The sequence below is a fragment of the Aegilops tauschii genome, chromosome 5 (assembly GCF_002575655.3).
Source record: "Aegilops tauschii subsp. strangulata cultivar AL8/78 chromosome 5, Aet v6.0, whole genome shotgun sequence".
Classification (NCBI taxonomy): Eukaryota; Viridiplantae; Streptophyta; class Magnoliopsida; order Poales; family Poaceae; genus Aegilops; species Aegilops tauschii.
In genome coordinates this window covers 377,106,297-377,125,112 of record NC_053039.3, presented here as the reverse complement: position 1 = coordinate 377,125,112, position 18,816 = coordinate 377,106,297, and the positions used below count along the sequence as shown (strand labels likewise).

The following is an 18,816-nucleotide window of genomic DNA, read 5'->3' as shown; positions in this document are numbered from 1 at the left end:
TTAGAATAACTAACCCTGGTTAGCCACTATGTCAATGACAGATGGGTCTCACACGTCAGGTTTGACTATGGTTGACTGCTGACTTCAGTGTTGACTGTGCCGAGTCAAAACTTCTAAAAATCATGGAAATTCAATTGTAACTCCGAATGAAATAAATTATATATGAAAAGTGATCGGAAAAATATGAAGAATCTATTTATGCTATGATCATGCATGTTTGAACAAGTTAACCTCACTGAATAGGACAAAGGATGATTAGGGCAATTTATGAAATAACATCTGGAGTTGGAATTTGATCTTGTTTGAATTCCACTTCAATTAACTTGGCTAAATATTGCATTAGGTGAATTCAGTACCTTAACATGACATGCCATTCATATGAATGTGCATTGCATTGATTGTGTTCCTTCTTTGCTAGTTGGTGTTGTTCCTTCTCGGTAGCCGACGTTTCCAACGTTGTGATCGTTGACACCGATGAAGAGCTATACTATCTTCTGAAGTGCCAGGCAAGCAAACCCCCTTGATCACTCTGATACAATCCTACTCTCTTGCTCCTGCTCTCTTTTATTGCATTAGGACAACAACGATTCAACTGTTACTTGTTGCAGTAGTTGAACCCATTCCTTTGCATGACCTGTCATTGTCACCGAATAGCTAAACCATCCTACACTACTGGAATCAGGATCTTTGCCGTCAACCAGTTCTTTGCCATCTGCTAACTGATGGCAAAGAAGGTCTTTGCCATCAGCTTACAGAAAACTGACGGCAAAGAAAAAACGGACGACAAAGAGGGTGTTTGCCATCAGCCTGCTCTTTGCCGTCAGCTAGCTGACGGCATAGAACATTTGCCGTCTGCTAGCAGACGGCAAAGAAGGTGGGTGGCCGACTAACGAGAACGACCTAACGGCCACTTTCTTTGCCGTCTACTAGCAGACGGCACGGATCGATGACTTGGCACGCACCCACCCACGACCCACACAGCCCCACACCCAACCCACGCACACACACACCCACGTTGGATCCCATCTATCTCGTCTTCCTCGATCCCCTTTCTCCACCCCACGCCGCCGCCAGATTCCGGCGATCCCCGCCGTACCCACCGCCCAGCTTTCCTCCCCGAGGTCACCTCTCCCCGCTCACCATCTCCACCGACCGGTTTCTCTCCTCGCCCAGGAGAGCGACGCCCAGGCACTGGTGGTGGTGCACCACGAGGAGGCCCCAGCGGCGTCGAGCTGTTGTTGCTGCGGGCACAGTGACGTGCTAGGGAGGAGCTACGTCGGGATGCTGCTCGGATGGGACACGGGAGGCGGATGGAGACCGAGGCGGTTGGAGCGGAGTCGTCGGCGGCCGCGGGTGGCGTCGGCGATTTCCCACTGGATCCGGTCTGCAGGTCCTCCCCTCCCCCGCCCCTGCCCTTTCCCCCTCGATTCCCCTCCGGCAGTAATCTCAAATCTTCGCCCAGCTTGCCGATATTCCGGTCGTCGCGCGCCACCGTCGACGATAGGATCGAGGTGGCGTGAAGGATGGGTGGTAGTGCGAGAGATTCATAGGTGGCTGCACATGACAACTGCGATGGCCACGGGGGCGAGGAAGCAGAGACAGCGGCCCCGCAGAGGCCGGCGAGTCGGCGGTCATGCCCGATCCAAAGACTCCATGCTGGATAAGGATGTATGGTCCCGGCAATTCCCCAGCGGAGGATATATATTGTTTTTTGATTTGTGTGTGGGAGCAAAATTTGTGCGTTAGTGGCCCTGTGTATATTGCATGAATGCCGACAAACCTCATATTCCATCACGTTCTTGTTAATTTTCTGGCAATCCCAAGAGATGGAAATACAAAACTCCTCAATATACTCATGAGAAACACAATCGATTTGACCTGAGGTAAGAATGTAAGATACAGGCTTTGGATTCTCGGTAAGAAATTTTGTAAGGCAACTCCAGGACCAACAGAGCTAATGGTATATATAGTGAAATACATCTACTAATCAAAACTACCTATCACATGTCTCGATTCATGCATGCTACCACCAGCACGCTGGAAGATCACCTGTTTCCTAATTTCCTGATCACTAGCTCAGCCTTGGTCGCTGTTGGCAATTGGTTATCTTGTCAGTACTTCACAATTAGGATTATGCATTCTCATACTTCTCTTAGCTTGATGCCCATTCCCTGTTTTAGCTAGAGATATTAGAAAATGGTTATCGGGATGTTTGGTTTAGGTTTCCCTGTTTTCCAGAACCGGAGAGTAGTTCCTGATTTTGGTGTTGATAAATCAACTTCAGACATTGTGGCTTTTGCTGGCGCATATAGACCGACGATCGGGTGTTACCCCACATAGCATACAGAGAAATAATTGATTCATCACAAGTACATGCAGTCTTTCTTTGGTCATACATGCAGTTTAATTTTTGTTGGCAGACCACTTTACTCAATTTAATTATCTTATTTTCATTTGAGAACATCTTAATGTTCTCGCTTTGTACTGGTAAAGGAATGCAAGTGTTGGAATTCTGGTTATATTGATGTTTTTGCTGTCAGTACAACATTGCCATGTACTGATATATATATATATGGGATAATAAGCTTCAGTGTATGAAGCTGTTGTTAACTTCTGCTCCCATCATGCACGGTGTTATCCCTTGATGTATGTATGCTGTAGGTATACTGAACCAATAATTTCACCTTAGTATTATGGACTAGATGAATGGCTCCTACAGCATTGCATTTCACCAAGTGAAATGCTACATTTCTACTCCTAACCCATTCTCTCTTTCTTAGTGTTTTTGTTATGCAGGTTGGAAGAAAAGAAGAAGATCCAGAGAAGATCTTAGTAATAAGATAGTTTTTAGGAAAATAGATATTTAGTTTTAGGTCATTTCTTGTAATTTCAGATATGGAGTGCTTGTCTTTAGTTTTTGTTTTGACTTTGTGAAACTTGCTACCTATGGATGAAACTGTGTAATATTGATGAAGCTATGTATATGTATGGATGAAACTTGCTACTATTGGTAACATGTGTTGGATATCCTATATTGGTCATATATATATGTGTGTGTGTGTGTTTGATTTTCTGTGAAAATGAATGGATATAAGAAGAAACAGAATTAATGCCTGTTTGGTCTCTTTGCCATCAGTGGCAGACGGCAAAGACTTGCCGTCAGCGGCGGACGGCAAAGGCCTGCCGTTAGCCACTTAACGGACTGACAGCGCAATTATTGCCGTCTGCTCTCTTTGTCGTCCGCTGCAGACGGCAAAGGCCCTTTGCCGTCAGCCGCCCGGAAGCAGACGGCAAAGTAGCTCTTTGCCGGACCTTACTTTGCCGGAGCCTTTTGCCGTCCGCGGCTGACGGCAAAGGCCTTTGCCGTCCGCCGTTCATGCCTTTGCCGTCCGCCGTGGCAGACGGCAAAATAGCTGATTCCTGTAATGCTAGCATGCTTAGGAGTTGCTTGAGCTTTGTTATGACTACTCATCCATGCTTGCTTGCTATGCTTAGAGTTGAGTTGGTCTAATCCATCTAGGTGATGAATTGGAATGATCATGTCCTAACTACAAAGGCATTGAAAAATCTTCTGTATATTTCAGGCTAATGTTGTCTTCGGCTTCAAGTTGGTATCCTTATTCCATACAAGAGCAGAGCGGCTCCGTAGCAGATAAGTTTCATATGCATACGTTTGTCAAATTGTACATATATGTGCATACTGAAGCTTTGAGTGTGGATGTGTTATGGACATGTATGCAGTGTTCTATAAGATATATAAAGTGAAACTACAGTTATAAAATTATACTACATAGAATTGCTAACACTTTCTAATTCAAAATTCTATTTCTAACTTGTTTTGTTACTCAACATGAACAAGGGTTGATATTTTTTTTCGAAAAGGGGGATTTCCCCGGCCTCTGCATCAGAGCGATGCATACAGCCATCTTATTAATGAAATAAAAGGTTCCAACAAGATTCCAAAGTCTTCGACTGAAAAGAAAAGAAATAAAAAGACAGCTCACACAGAGCTACAGAAGCTGGACACACAGACTAGCCAAGGTAAGACGCCACAACCGGCTGGCTAAAAATAGATAGGTAAACTAATTGCCTATCCTATTACATGACCGCCATCCAAACCGGTTGAAGATATCCCGAGCTACCATCTCCCAGCGGATAGATCCAGTAACCAAATGCTCCCTGGCCTCCATCGGAGTGAGTAGCGACCATGAACGGATCACAGCCGTGGCTCGGAAAATAACCTGCAAAAAGTGAATACGTGATGTTCTGTTAAAAACCAAATCATTTCTGCAAGTCCAGATAGTCCACAACAAAGCGCAAACTCCAACACGAATATGTCTCGCTAATTCAGGCTCAATCCCAGTGAGCCATGTCCCAAATAACGTAGTGACAGAATTCGGTGGAGTAATATTAAAAGCAATGTGAACCGTCCGCCAAAGTACTCGGGCAAACGGGCAATCAAAAAAGAGATGCCTGATCGTCTCGTCCCGATCACAGAAGCTACACCTCGTAGGTCCTGTCCAATTACGCTTAATCAAGTTGTCCTTGGTTAAAATAACATGTTTATGGACAAACCACATAAACACTTTTATCTTCAAGGGAACTTTGACAGCCCAAACATGTTTGGAGGTAGGAATGGAGCTCGAATTAATTACATCAATATACATTGATTTAACCGTGAATACTCCAGACCTAGTCAATTTCCAGCATAGTTCATCGGGTTGTTGAGAAAGATGGACATCCATTAGTCTCCGAACTAGACGGAGCCAATCTTCCCAACGATTGCCCACTAACGACCGTCTGAACTGAATATTAAGGGGGATGGATTGAAACACCGTAGCAACGAAAACCTCACGTCGTTGAACAATGCGATATAAAGACGGATATTGAATGGCCAAGGGTGTCTCGCCGAGCCAAGTATCCTCCCAGAAGCGTGTACTAGCGCCGTTGCCAATGACAACCTTTGTCCTATTAAACAAAGATTGTTTGACTTTCATCAGGCCTTTCCAGAACGGCGAGTCAATTGGCCTGACTGTAACCTGGGACAAGGACTTTGTCTGTAGGTACTTGCTGCGTAAGATTTGTGCCCACATGGCATCAGTCTCAAAAGAAAGCTTCCACAGCCACTTGCTGAGAAGACATCTGTTCTTAACTTCAAGATTCTCAATACCAAGACCCCCTTGGTCTTTCGGTCTACAGATGATATCCCATTTTGCAAGTCTGTATTTTCTTTTTAGATCATCACCCTGCCAGAAGAAACACGATCGATAAAAGTCCAGTCTTTTCCTAACACCTACTGGGACTTGAAAGAACGATAAGAGAAACATAGGCATACTCGTGAGCACCGAATTAATCAGAATTAATCGGCCTCCATATGACATGAGCTTGCCCTTCCAGCAACTCAGTTTCTTTTCAAACCGGTCTTCGATGCACTTCCATTCTCTATTGGTCAGCTTTCTATGGTGAATTAGAATACCTAGGTAAGAGAAAGGTAATTCCCCCAAGTCGCACCCAAACAATTGCCTATAAGCCTCCTGTTCGTCTTTGGCTCTACCAAAGCAGAACAACTCGCTCTTATGAAAGTTAATTTTTAACCCGGTCAATTGTTCGAAGAGGCATAACACCAGCTTCATATTTCTCACCTTGGCCAGGTCATGCTCCATAAAGATGATTGTATCATCAGCGTACTGAAGGATGGAGACACCTCCATCAACCAGATGAGGTACTAAGCCGCCCACTTGACCATTCTCCTTAGCCCTTCCTATCAAGATAGCTAACATATCAACCACAATGTTAAACAAGATAGGGGACATCGGATCTCCTTGTCTAAGGCCTTTATGTGTCTGGAAGTAATGACCAATATCGTCATTCACTTTAATTCCCACACTCCCTTTTTGCGTAAATGATTCAACCTGGCGTCACCAGGCTTCATCAAAACCTTTCATACGCAATGCCTGCTGGAGAAATGGCCATTTAACCTTATCATACGCTTTCTCGAAATCCACCTTAAAAATGACACCATCTAACTTCTTGGAGTGGATTTCATGGAGCGTTTCATGAAGGACAACCACCCCTTCAAGGATGTTCCTGTCCGGCATGAAGGCAGTTTGGGAGTGCTGCACCACAGAATGCGCAATCTGTGTGAGCCTATTAGTCCCGACCTTGGTAAATATTTTAAAACTAACATTGAGTAGGCAGATCGGCCTGAACTGCTCAATTCTCACAGCATCCGTCTTCTTAGGAAGCAGTGTGATAGTTCCAAAATTCAAGTGAAATAATTGAAGCTGTCCCGAGAACAGATCCTGAAACATAGGTAGCAAATCCCCCTTAATAATATGCCAGCACTTCTTGTAGAACTCCACCGGAAATCCATCCGGTCCGGGAGCCTTATTATTTTTCAACTGTGCTATAGCATCAAACACCTCCTTCTCCGAAAACGGGGCAACCAGAATATCATTTTCAGCAGCCGAAAGTTGAGGCACATCCTCAGTTCTGGACTCATCGAGAGATACACAACTATCCTCCGGAGGTCCAAATAACTGCCTATAATATTCGGTTATATATGTTTTTAGGTTATCCTGTCCTAAAATAGTGCCCTCATCTTGTTCAAGCTGAAATATTCTCTTCTTTCTGTGCTTACCATTAGCAATCAGATGAAAGAATTGAGTATTTGCGTCCCCTTGGACCACTTTGCGAACCTTAGCCCGCAAAGCCCACTTCAATTCTTCTTCACGGAGAAGTTCTTTCAACCTCTTCTCTGCTTCAGTTTTAACCTGGAGCTCAGCAGGCATCAAAATCGTGGATTCGGCCTTGACGTCCAGATTCTGTATAAGAGAGAGAAGCCTGTCCTTCTCAATCTTATATACCCCACTAAGGTGCTTAGCCCAACCCCGTAAGAAGCTTCTCAAACTCCTAATCTTATTTTGCCAACGCTCGACCGCGGTCCTACCGCCTACACCCTTCGCCCATTCCCGAGCGATCAGGTCTATGAACCCTTCGCGTTCGAACCAGGCCATCTCAAAAAAGAAGGTGTTTTTATTTCCCACGTTGTTCGGCTCCCCTGAGTCAACGAACAGGGGTGTGTGATCGGAAAAACCCCGGGAAAGAGCTTGAACCGTCACAAGCGGGAACTTCTGTTCCCACTCCACACTCGCAAGAACATGATCAAGCTTTTCGTACGTCGGGTTGGGCAAAGAGTTAGCCCAGGTGAACTTTCTACCAGAAAGCTGTATCTCCCTCAGATCCAGGCTTTCAATAATAGTATTGAACATAAACGACCATCTGCCGTCAAAGTTATCATTATTCTTCTCCTCTCTCCTCCTAATGATGTTGAAATCTCCCCCAACTAAGATAGGAAGCTGCTCGGACCCACAAATCCGAACAAGATCCGCTAAAAACTCCGGTTTAAGCTCGGGCTGTGCGGCCCCATAAACCGCCACCAACGCCCAGTTGAAACCATCAACCTTAGACCTGACTCGAAACTTAACCGCGAAGTCACCCATGACTACGCTCCGGACTTCAAGCGAAGCGCATCTCACACCCAGCAAGATTCCACCCGATCTTCCTCGCGGAGGGAGGCAATGCCAATCAAAATCAACACCACCCGCAAGAGAGGAAAGGAACTGGGGCGCAAAGTTATCTCTACCAGTCTCCGATAGAGCAATAAAATCTAAACGATGCTCCAGAGATGCCTCAGCAAGAAACCTTCTTTTAGCCAAGTCTTTCAGACCTCTGCTATTCCAAAAGATTCCTTTCATTACTCATCATGAAATTTTTTAGTAATCCGAGTCCTAGCACTCCTACGAACTGCAGAATCGGGGTAAATTTTCCGTTTCCACTTACGCTTGGGTTTGCTAGGTCCTGACTCCCGATCCTCATAACCGGGCTCAGCGGAACAAACAACTGCATTCTCAATGGGCATATCATCGTCCTCTGACTCATGATTGGATGGTGCTAAATCCACACACATATTGTTGAGCACACTAACCCCTAATGCATCAATTTCATTGTCATTCATGGGTTTAACCGCTGCAAGATTACGAATAGTTTCTAAGGCACGCTCCGCCTCCAAATCTAACAAATCATTCATCGAACTGGAAATCTCACTATTTGTAGCCCCGAGAGAAACTCCCAATTGGTTTGCATTATTTATAATCTCCTCATTAGAAAAATGCAATAAAGAGTTAGATATGTTGACAGACATACCAGTAGAGATTGCAGCATCCTGAAGCTTAGCCACCCTCATGGCACATCGCTGCTGAATGTCGTCCACTGCCGGCTGTGTCTGGAGACGGGCACTCACCCGTCGTCCCTCAGACATCGGATCCGGTATCCCACCGAACGCAATCACCTCCTCCCGAGAGATCATGGTCGGAGTAAGGCCTCCTGCCCCACCCCAACCGCCAGGCCGGTCCGTCTGGACAGATTGGCTCTCCCCATGGGACTGCACCGGTGACGAACAGGGGGACGGGAGTGCCAGGGCCGCCTGCCCTAACCCCCCCCCTCAGGACCGCAGAAGCCACCAGCATGGGCGCCTTAGGAGAAGGAGGCCCCGAGGCCACCTGCCCCGAGCCCCCCCCCCAAAGGCACCGACGCCACCAGCATAGAGGAGCAGGCGACGGGAGAGGAGGCATCCGTGGCCACCTGCCTCAGATCCCCTCCCAACGCAGAGAGGGACACGGGAGCCACCTGCCCCGAGTCCCCTACCTCAGCCAGAGAAGAGCCACCGGAGGCCGCCTGCCCCGGGGTCCCTCCCGACAGCCCATCGACGACCACTGGCGTCACGTCCTGAGAATGGACACCATGCTGAGCAGGAGAGAGAGTGGCCACCTGCCGACTCACCTCTACCCCTCCGCTGCCCGAGATCGACGACACCTCAGTAACCACAGGCATAGAACAGACAGTATCCTCAAACCCCAAAGCAGGCAACGCAAGCTCAAAAGCCTCGTCGGACTCGACCCGATCACTCCAGAGCCTCGGGGGTGCAGAAGCGGGCTCAAAAGACCCAAATCTCAGTGATGTCACAGGCAGCGAGGAAGGTGGCTCCGCTCCCTTCTCGGTCATCGCAATGTCGGGCCCCGGTCCCTTGGACATCTGTCGTCCAGAATCCTCGACCGGCGGCTCCCTCGCTCCTGCGCTGCCGTCACCCTCGTGCATATCCACATCGGACCCGTGAGGCACCGCAACCAAAAGGCTCTCATCCTCAAACTCAATAACCAAATCATAGATCCTGCCTTGGTAAGCCCACTTAACCACTTCCGGCACATACTCAACGTTCAGAATACTGACCAAAACCCGAGCAATCCCATGAGCTCTGGTGAACGCCATATCCACACGCTCAGGCTTCCCAATCAAAATACCCAAGCTGGCCACAACGCGAGCATCCTGCAAAGGCTTGGATGGGGCCCCGGAAAAACGCAACCACGCCTGAGTAAGCGGCGCACCCTGAGGCTCCACCAGCTTCCATTCGTGGAACTCAAGGATACCATCAGTTCCCGGTACATTACACATCCCAAAACTCAGCAACCTCTGCAGGTCCTCAACCGAAGGAAACTCAACTCTGAACATCTTATCATCGAGACTGACAAGGTCCCACTGGAAGTCCCGAGGAACAAGGGTTGATATGCTTGCTAGTGAATGAATGTATACGGATTACCCCCTGGGAGACATGCACACGACACATCCACCTTCGCAGAGGAGGGAACAATTATGCAGAACATTGATTACTTATAAGCCAGACCACAGCATCGAGTATGCTGCCCCTCCTTCTCTATAGTGAGCTATTCTGTATGAAACAGGTGTTATTATCTTACATAAACTTGCACATGTCTATCCCCTAAAACAACTTGCATTTGTCTATCTTTTAATCTTATAAAAACTGAATGTTTCTATATTTTGTAATCCTATGTTGATGAAGGTGATATTACGATTTCTGTAATGTTAGTTGCAAGTCAATATCGGATGATCCCATTGTTTTACAGAACATTCCTCAAATAGAAGTCAACACACCTTTCCTCAGTCAATTATGAGTCGACATGCTTGTGCTAGGCTGTAGTATGGAGTAATACTCTTTTAGTGCTTTACTACACATTGAGTGAGTGTGGCTTCAGATTTAATATGATGACACCCTTTGGTCTGTATTGTCATTTGAATTAAGTACAGGTTCGTAATTTACCATAATGGTTAAGCCTTATCCTATCTTTTTAGATGTCTACTGTTTGCCACTACCCTTTTAATGGGCCAGGTCATTTTCTACATAATTCCGTCATGTTCAGTCTGGAATATCATAACAGTGAATTTATTTTGAGCTGTACATAATGTTATATACATGAGAATTGCTCCTATGTAAATCATACTAGAGCAGAAAACATAGTACGGATGAACTGGTCACAAAAGTCACCAACATATCATAGCTGGGTGGCAACAAAACCATTCCTGACTCCCTCAAATACAAATCTATAATATTTTTATTTTTCTGAAAACACAGGCTCTATATTCTCACCCGAAATGCCAATCAGTGTTTCATTTATTAGCCCAACCAAGATTTGGGTAGCTAAAATGGGTAACTACGCATGAGAAGAACATATTATAGTCATTTTATTTTGAAATTTACATGGTCAGGACTTAAAGTATAAGCCATTTCTATCACAAAGCCTATATGAAGAACGAAACTTTGGACTTGACTTAGCAGTGCAGTTTGAAAGCGGATTTTGTTTCTCCGGGCATGGTTACTCCCTACCGATTTAAACTCTGCAGGTTACGTGGGCGCATATGCATCTCAGTTGGGCAACTTGGTTGGGCTACCGCAAATGTCCATGTAACACTTGCAGTATAGTCGGGTAGAAGCTGTAAACTTATTAGTTGTACCTGTGTCCAAACTTGGCTCCGTCACATGCGTATTGGGTAGTGTATTGACATAATTGAAGTGGTCCTTTACGTGTGGCAAGTACAATATTAATTGCACTGGCTTCATTGACTCTAGCTATCGTACTGTTAAAACCCAATGCAGTTAATTACTATTTGCCCCTTTTCAATCTTTTTATTGCATTGTATCGTAGCACTTGCTTGAGAAGGATAACTTTGCCCACTGCTACCGATTACCATAACAATGATCTAGCAGCGCAGCAAAGCGCGTGATAGTCTGTTTCATGCTTACCAAAAAAAAGGAAAGGTGCTCGGTAGACGCGTCCTAGTTTCTTGCTGCGTGTCTCCACACTGTCTCCTCCCTTCTTTCCTAGACTAGAGTATACTGTATTTAGCAGCGAGTAGCTGGTACGTAGCAACAATCAACACTCTAAGTAGGAGCATATACCAACCAAAAGGACAAAAGACTCGCGGAAGCTCTAGCCTCGCTGCTTATTTAGCTCGTGAACCAAATACTTGTACATAGGTCAAACCTCGTCGGCTTGCCTCGCCTCCGAACATTGTCAATCATGACTCATGAGCTGACCGTAGCAATCTACGCACAGCAGTATGGCTGGCGGTAGCGGTACAGACCATGTTGTAAACCTGGCTACGGCTAAAAAGCCACCGTGAGCTTAATAGAGATTCTTTTCACCCTGCAAAAAAAAAAAAAAAACCCTCGGCCCTCGCGAGAGGCAAGGATTGCAGAATATTTATACAAGAAACCTCGGACCTCGCTTCGTTCGTCGGTCGCTCTCTTCCTCCTCTCCGCATTCGCGCTGGCACTGCTGCGCCCTCTCCTCGTCGGCTCGCCTCGCCTCCGCCTGCCCTACAGCACTTGAGGGTCGCCGTCTCGCCTAATCCGGCGAGGCGGAGCTCCAGCGAGACCGTGCGCCTTACCGCTCCGGCGGGGCCGAGCTCCTGTGCTCGCTCTCTTCCTCCTCTCCGCACTCGCGCTGGCACTGCTGCGCCCTCTCCTCGTCGGCTCGCCTCGCCTCCGCCTGCCCTACGGCACTTGAGGTTCGCCGTCTTGTACGTGTTATTCTCCTCCGTCTCGTTCCTGCGCAGAACTAGCTACGAACCAGCGCAGTCAACACTTTGTTTTGATTTGCAGGGCCGGACGGAGCCGCCTAATCCGGCGAGGCGGAGCTCCAGCGAGACCGTGCGCCTGACCGCTCCGGCGGGGCCGAGCTCCTGTGCTTGCTCTCTTCCTCCTCTCCGCACTCGCGCTGGCACTGCTGCGCCCTCTCCTCGTCGGCTCGCCTCGCCTCCGCCTGCCCTACGACACTTGAGGTTCGCCGTCTCGCCTAATCCGGCGAGGCGGAGCTCCAGCGAGACCGTGCGCCTGACCGCTCCGGCGGGGCCGAGCTCCTGTGCTCGCTCTCTTCCTCCTCTCCGCACTCGCGCTGGCACTGCTGCGCCCTCTCCTCGTCGGCTCGCCTCGCCTCCGCCTGCCCTACGACACTTGAGGTTCGCCGTCTCGACTAATCCGGCGAGGCGGAGCTCCAGCGAGACCGTGCGCCTGACCGCTCCGGCGGGGCCGAGCTCCTGTGCTCGCTCTCTTCCTCCTCTCCGCACTCGCGCTGGCACTGCTGCGCCCTCTCCTTGTCGGCTCGCCTCGCCTCCGCATGCCCTACGACACTTGAGGTTCGCCGTCTTGTACGTGTTATTCTCCTCCGTCTCGTTCCTGCGCAGAACTAGCTACGAACCAGCGCAGTCAACACTTTGTTTTGATTTGCAGGGCCGGACGGAGCCGCCTAATCCGGCGAGGCGGAGCTCTAGCGAGCCCGTGCGCCTGACCGCTCCGGCAGGGCCGAGCTCCTGTGCTCCGCACCCCATCCCGCTCCGGCGAAGCCGAGCTCCAGCGCCTGCTCCCCTGCCCGCTCGGCGAGGCGGAGCCCGATTTGGTCGGGCGGTCGAGCGCCAGACCTCGCCGTCTCCCCCAGCTGCTTCGCATCAACGCCCCGGTGCCGCAGGGCATCTTCACGACGAGCGCGCGCCGCAAGCTCCTACTGCCTCCCGCCATCGCCTGGTGAGCCCCGCCTTCCCCTTCTCCCACTCCGCCTTCCCCTTCTCCCGCTCGTCGCCGCCCTTGCAGTTCATGTCAATGGCCACCTCCACCTCCGGAGCAGCCTCAATTCATGTCAGCGCCCCGAAACCCCTTGCTGGCGCTCACACGCGCTTCTAATGGGCCATGGCCCATCGCTCGTTGCCGATCGCTGCTCGCTCTGCGTTGACTTTGTCGTCAGATCTGTCGCTGCTGATCGCTGCTCGCTCCACGTTGCTAGCTATGTTTTTTCTTGCGAACACTTGTGAAAAACCCTGGTATTTAAAAAAAAACTAGTTGCGGTTTTTCTATAAATTTTAAAAAGTTCATGAACTCATAAAAGTATATTAACTTTGAAAAAACGGATATGTAAATATGTGGATTCCATTAGAAAAAAATGAATTTGATATAATTTTACGAATTTGCAAAACTGTAGTCCGTTTTTTCACAAAAATTTCATCGATTTTGACTAAAATTCATCAATTTTGAAAAAAGTTTAAAAAGTTCACTGAATTTGAAAAATTTTCATCACTTTGGAAAAAAGTTCAACGATTTTGAAAATAAGTTCATCAATTAGCAGAAATAATTGATCCAATTTGAAAGAAGGTCTTCACTTTTGAACTTTTTTCAAAATAGTTCATTGAATTTCTTTTACAATTCACAAAATCTGAAAAAGTTGATCGAATAGAAAAAAAAGTTCATCAATTTTGGAAAAAAGTTCATCGATTTTGAAAAAGTTCAGCAATTTTGGAAAAAAAATTAATCGATTTTGAAAAAAGTTCACCAATTTTGGGAAAAGTTTGCAAAATTGAAAAATGTTCATCGAATTTGAAAAAGAGTTCATACAATTTAAAGAAAATTGATTTGAAAGAAAGTTCATCAATTTTTTAAGAAAGTTCACAGATTTGAAAAATGCTGACGAATTTGAATAAAATTTCATGGATTTGAAAAAAAAAAAGTTTCATTGATTCTGAAGATAAAGTTCATGAATTTGAAAAGAATCCACGCATTTATGAGAAAAGAAAATAGGAAAAGGAAGAAAAAACGAACAAAACGTTCAGGAGAAGACCGACGAACTGAAGAAATAAATAAAATTCGAAAAACAGCAATGGTTTCACGAATTCGTTGGATAGCGTTGTGGTTTGTCGCTTGCCTAGGAACCTGGAGGTTTCATTTTCGAATCCGGTCGCTGCAACTTTTTTGAACTTTACAGAATAAAGTTAATGCTTGTAGGTTTGCGGTCGTTCCTTTTTATCCATAAAGCGGGACCAATAGCCTTTTTCGTATAAAGTTCTTTTTTTTCCTTGGTTTTGTTTTTTTATGTGTGGCTGAAATCATTTATTTGTTTGATTTTTTTTCAGGCAACATGGGGAGGGATACAGTCGCCCTCGGTCCCTCTACCTAGCCGACAGGAGGACCGTCGAAGGACGACACGGTCTGGGTAGTGGGAGGGGTCGCTTTAGCAGTCATTGGTCGCATCGTCGTTTTCTTGTACATCTGGCGGCGCGAGGCTGCAAGGGGGGCACAACAACAGCAGATCCAGCACCCACCGCCGGCACCGGCGCAGGGCGCGGATGCAGAGAGGATCACGGCGTTGCGGACCATGAACTACGCAGCGCCGAACCAGAAAGAGGGGCGGCCTGACATGAAGGAATGTGAGATTTGCCTGGACGATTTCGTCGAGGGCGAGTCACTGACTCTCCTTGACTGCGGGCACTGCTATCACCCTGGCTGCATCAAGAAGTGGCTGCGACTTAATAGCGCACGCCCAATTTGCAGAGGCGAGGTAGTGTGTATATATATAATACATGTTATTATATATTTAATATATATTATTATATATAATATATATACTATTATATATAATACTCCCTCCGTCTCATAATATAAGAGCGTTTTTTACACTACATTAGTGTAAAAAACGCTTTTATATATGGGACGGAGGGAGTATTATATAGGGCTGGACTATTTTATATAGACACAGCTACAGCTTCCCGAATCCAGCCCACCAGCTCGAACCGGCCCGATAGAAAAGGAAAAGAAAAATCCATCCCGCACAACCCACTAACCCCCCTCTCCCCAAACCACCTACTTTCCCGATCCCATCTCGCCGCCGCCCCATGCCCCGCCGCCGTGCGCCACCACCCCTCGCCCCACCGCCGCGCGCCACCACCCCTTGCGCCGCCGCCGCGCGCCACCATCCCTCGCCCCGCGGCCGCGCGCCACCACTCCTCGGCCCCCCGCCGGGAGCCACCATCCCTCGCCCCGTCGCCGCACGCCGGTAGCCCCCGCCCCATGGCGAACCGCGCCTCAACCACCGACGACCTCCGCGTGAAGATTTCCTCGGCGAGATCCGACGTATGCTTCTTCTGCGGGGTAGGAGGCGGAGGACGCAGCGGTGACTCCCACGCTAGGGATGCAGAGGACACGCACGGCGCGCGACGCAAGATGGTGGTCATGGGTGGTGATGCGCCTGTGCGCCGCCCCATCCACGGCTGACCGCCGCTCGAAGCTGCCCCTGCACGCCGCCGACTCATCCAGGCACTGCCCCCTGCTTCCTCCCATGTGGCCTTCTTCCTCTGTCCACTACTGGCTCGTCGGCAGTTCTTCTTCGCCAACACCCGAAGGTCTGTGTTTCGTCATCTCATCCCCACATCTCCCGTATAATTGATGCTCGCTTGACAGTTCATAGACAAAAAATTGAGCGGTGGTCTCTAGATATTCTCCTGATATATGTCTAAACAGGACCAAATTTTGCATGTTTTCTGCTTGTATGTATGTGGTTGAACTATTTAGCTTTTGAGCGAAGTTCAAACTTTCTATGTGTGAAGGTTCAATCAATTTCCTCTTCGTAGCTATGAGGTTGAGCCAATTTTCTCGGCTACTGAAACCGATCATTTGATAGGGAATTCAAAAGAAACAGCATATATGAGCATACGTGAAGTTTAAAAGTTCTGGTTCAGGGAAGTAGACATCCTGCAGTTTTTGGGAATTAATAGTTCACCTTTGCTAAGTGTAGCAAGTTCTCTGGTTGCAAAAATTAATTCACTTTTGCAAAAACTCTGGAGGTTAACAATTTCTTTTGTTTGTTGTAGATGGAGATGTGTGTATGTATACCTGTGTTCTGGAGATAGGAGAACTTATCTGGTGGTGTGTGCGTGCTGCTGCATCCTCTTCCGGCCGCTCTAATGCACACCCTCAGTACAACTTCTGTATGCTCTCGTGTTCACAAATCTTGTAGTACTTTTTTTTCATAAAAATCTTGTAGTACTATGTAAAGAAAGTGTGGCCAACACATAGTTTAGGTGTCGCGGTAGTACTCACTGTTGATGGTGGCCTTCTTTTGTGCCGCTACTACTTTGCCACCTAGAGTAGTACTGCTACTACTTATCATGTTGAATTGTTGATAAAACCCCGCGAACAGTACATCTATTTGATTAATGGTTCTGTAGGGAGAAAAAGTTCACCAATATACAATCTCTAAGCTCAATATACCAAACTTTTTGTTTAGTAGTTGGCACTGCTCAAGTTTATTTCTTGATGTACACATGATGTCCAAATTCTTCTTTCAGTTCGGTTCAATTTATAAATTTCATTCAGTTCGGCGAGGTGGAGATTGGGGCGCGGTGGGGTGTGGCCTTGCGTGTGGAGACGGCCCGCCGCAACGTCACCGGCCGGATCCCGCTCTTCAGTGTATGTTTTGTATGCTTTTCAGTTCACCTACTTAACAACTGCAAGTCCAATTTCCTCCTTGTTTCCATGTTCTTCCTGTAGCACAACAGGTGTTATGACTTATGCCTATATGGATCAAAAGAAGCACATGTTCTTTTCTATTCTTGCAAATGAACCTCCACTTCTGTTCTGTTTGAACTTACTTGGCATAAAAATTAGTATTTGTTCTACTGTAAAAAAACATAAAAGGAAATGTCTTGGTGCCTGATCGAAGGTGCATCTGGAAGCATCCCCATGTCAATTGCAAAGGTTTCCAGGATGCGACATCCATACTTTTGGTTATGAACTAATGATGTATTAGTGCATAAACTGATGCAGCACATATGTTGTTTCTTTCCAGGCTACTCTAGATTAGGACAAGTCAAAAGTACTTAGTTTCTCAATAGTCTGATCCTCACCAGATGTTATGTACTCCCTCCGTCCGAAAAAGCTTGTCCCAAGCTTGTTCATCCAATGAATGTATCTAGCACTAACTTGGTGCTAAATACATCCATTTGAGGGACAAGCTTTTTCGGACGAAGGGAGTAGTACACATCTTTTTAATACAACCGTTTTAAAAGTTTCTTTTTGAACTTCTCCCAATTAATATACATGAACTTGATTATCTTTCTAACATGTACTTATTCCAGCTTCATTAGATTTTGTGTTAGTGCTTGTAACACAATCGGTTCAGATCTCGATAGACCACAAGTTCAAGTTCACTAGTATTTGTAAATGCTGGTAGCAGTACTAGTATTTACAAATTTGTAACCTAAGAACTAGGCTTGCATCTTGTTACTTCTATGGAAGCACTGACCTCGTAATTTTATTGGACCAACCACTAACATAAGAATTAGACATGGTGCTCAGTGTATTCTCTCAATCTTGGTTGTTCTTGCAGTGCTTATAAGCTTGACATCTTTGATGAATCCAGCCCGAACTGAAGCATGTCGGCAAGCCGGGCGCTGGGCCAACCACTGTTGTCTGTCTACCTCCTTCCCCGGTGAGCCCATGCTCTTCTGCTCTTGACGCTTGAGCCGCCTGCAATTATTTTCTCTGTTCGAAAATTCCCAAAGCATCAGTACTTTGTATCAGGATACACCATGTTATTTCTGCAAATTTCCATTATGCTTGTATGTCCAAAATGTGTACTTACTGCTTTTGATTTGTTGTAGTGCAGAGAAGTTACCCTGTTGCGGGCTGACCTGGAGGCTCCTTCTCCACGTCGACACAATTGCAGGACCAACGTGCTACTGACCACGCAAGCTTTCTCAAGGAGTTCGTGTCCAACGATACTGAAAGGAAAAATGGAGTGAAAGTGCTACTCCTCCAGTTTTGAACTTCTTATTCAGTCATGCTATTACTGAGTGAAAAATGGAGTCAAAGTGTATTGCAATTGATCTCTCTTAGACCCTGGCAATCCTCTATTTATCCTTTGTTTGCTTGTCTTTTGGTCTGTAATTCAAGAACTTTGACCTTCGTAATTCGGTTTTTGGTTAATTTATTATGCCCGGTACAAACCTTTAAATCTGAAGAGGCTTCTAATAGCAAGGAAATGTGCAGCCGGTGTGGTGTATATGTCATTCATGTATGAAAATGTGCAGCCGGTGTGGTGTATATGTTATTCATGTACATGTATTATATGTGTGAAAAAATTTCTGTATATGATGAGATGATTGCTACTTCTTTAAATAAGGTATACATGACAGCTTGATGTGCATGCAAGAATAGAAAAATGGTTTGAATCAAAAATAATGATCAGTACGAATTAATAACAAATGATCAGTTTGAAAAATAAAAGATGGTTAGCTTTTGGTATTCTGTGACGTTGACGTCCAAGAAAACGTCTGGGAGAAGGAGATCAGTCCAAACAACTCAAAAAAGAGAAGATCAGTCCAACAGACGCATCACAAGAGAGGCTTTGTTGGACACCGAGTACTTGGCTGGAGTGGCAGAGAACCAACCAAGGAAAGAAAGGAAATTTGAAGTGAGGTGGTTAGCAGAGGAAACAGTGAATGAGATTGTCACCATGGCTTGGCAGAAAGCACTACACCGCGGTCTCTGTCCTATCGCCATGGACAAGATTAATGCCATTCACAAAGATCTCCACGCTTGGGACCGTAATGTGCTGAAGCAGCCGCATGCCAGGATGAAGA

At 46.6% G+C, this 18,816-nt stretch overlaps 1 protein-coding gene and 1 long non-coding RNA gene across 10 annotated transcripts; both read left to right on the top strand.

Moving 5' to 3' along the window:
* The first annotated feature begins 977 nt into the window (after nt 1-977).
* Nucleotides 978-3,007, top strand: LOC141022397 (uncharacterized). The gene is made up of 2 exons (XR_012183690.1): nt 978-1,382; nt 1,463-3,007. It is a non-coding gene; the product is annotated as an uncharacterized lncRNA (long non-coding RNA).
* A 12,018-nt stretch (nt 3,008-15,025) lies between these two features.
* On the top strand, nt 15,026-18,355 carry LOC109762326 (uncharacterized). 9 transcript variants are annotated; one of them, XM_020321165.4, is made up of 5 exons: nt 15,026-15,576; nt 16,045-16,161; nt 16,550-16,642; nt 17,562-17,663; nt 17,841-18,331. In XM_020321165.4, exons 1-5 carry the CDS (start codon nt 15,366-15,368, stop codon nt 17,915-17,917), a joined length of 600 nt encoding a protein of 199 aa, XP_020176754.1. In that variant the 5' UTR covers nt 15,026-15,365; the 3' UTR covers nt 17,918-18,331. The 9 variants fall into 9 exon arrangements, 6 of the variants coding, with proteins under 6 accessions (XP_020176754.1, XP_020176769.1, XP_020176776.1 ...); XM_020321180.4 differs by having other exon boundaries at nt 15,030-15,576; nt 17,836-18,331; XR_002232713.4 differs by having other exon boundaries at nt 15,053-15,576; nt 16,522-16,642; nt 17,836-18,331.
* Nucleotides 18,356-18,816: the final 461 nt, after the last annotated feature.

Coding starts and splice junctions, on each gene's coding strand:
- LOC109762326 (XM_020321165.4), top strand. CDS start 15,366: ATGCAGAGGACACGCACGGCGCGCGACGCAAGATGGTGGTCATGGGTG. Junction 15,577..16,044: donor TTCTTCGCCAACACCCGAAG/GTCTGTGTTTCG, acceptor TGTTTGTTGTAG/ATGGAGATGTGTGTATGTAT. Junction 17,664..17,840: donor TCTGTCTACCTCCTTCCCCG/GTGAGCCCATGC, acceptor GTTGTAGTGCAG/AGAAGTTACCCTGTTGCGGG.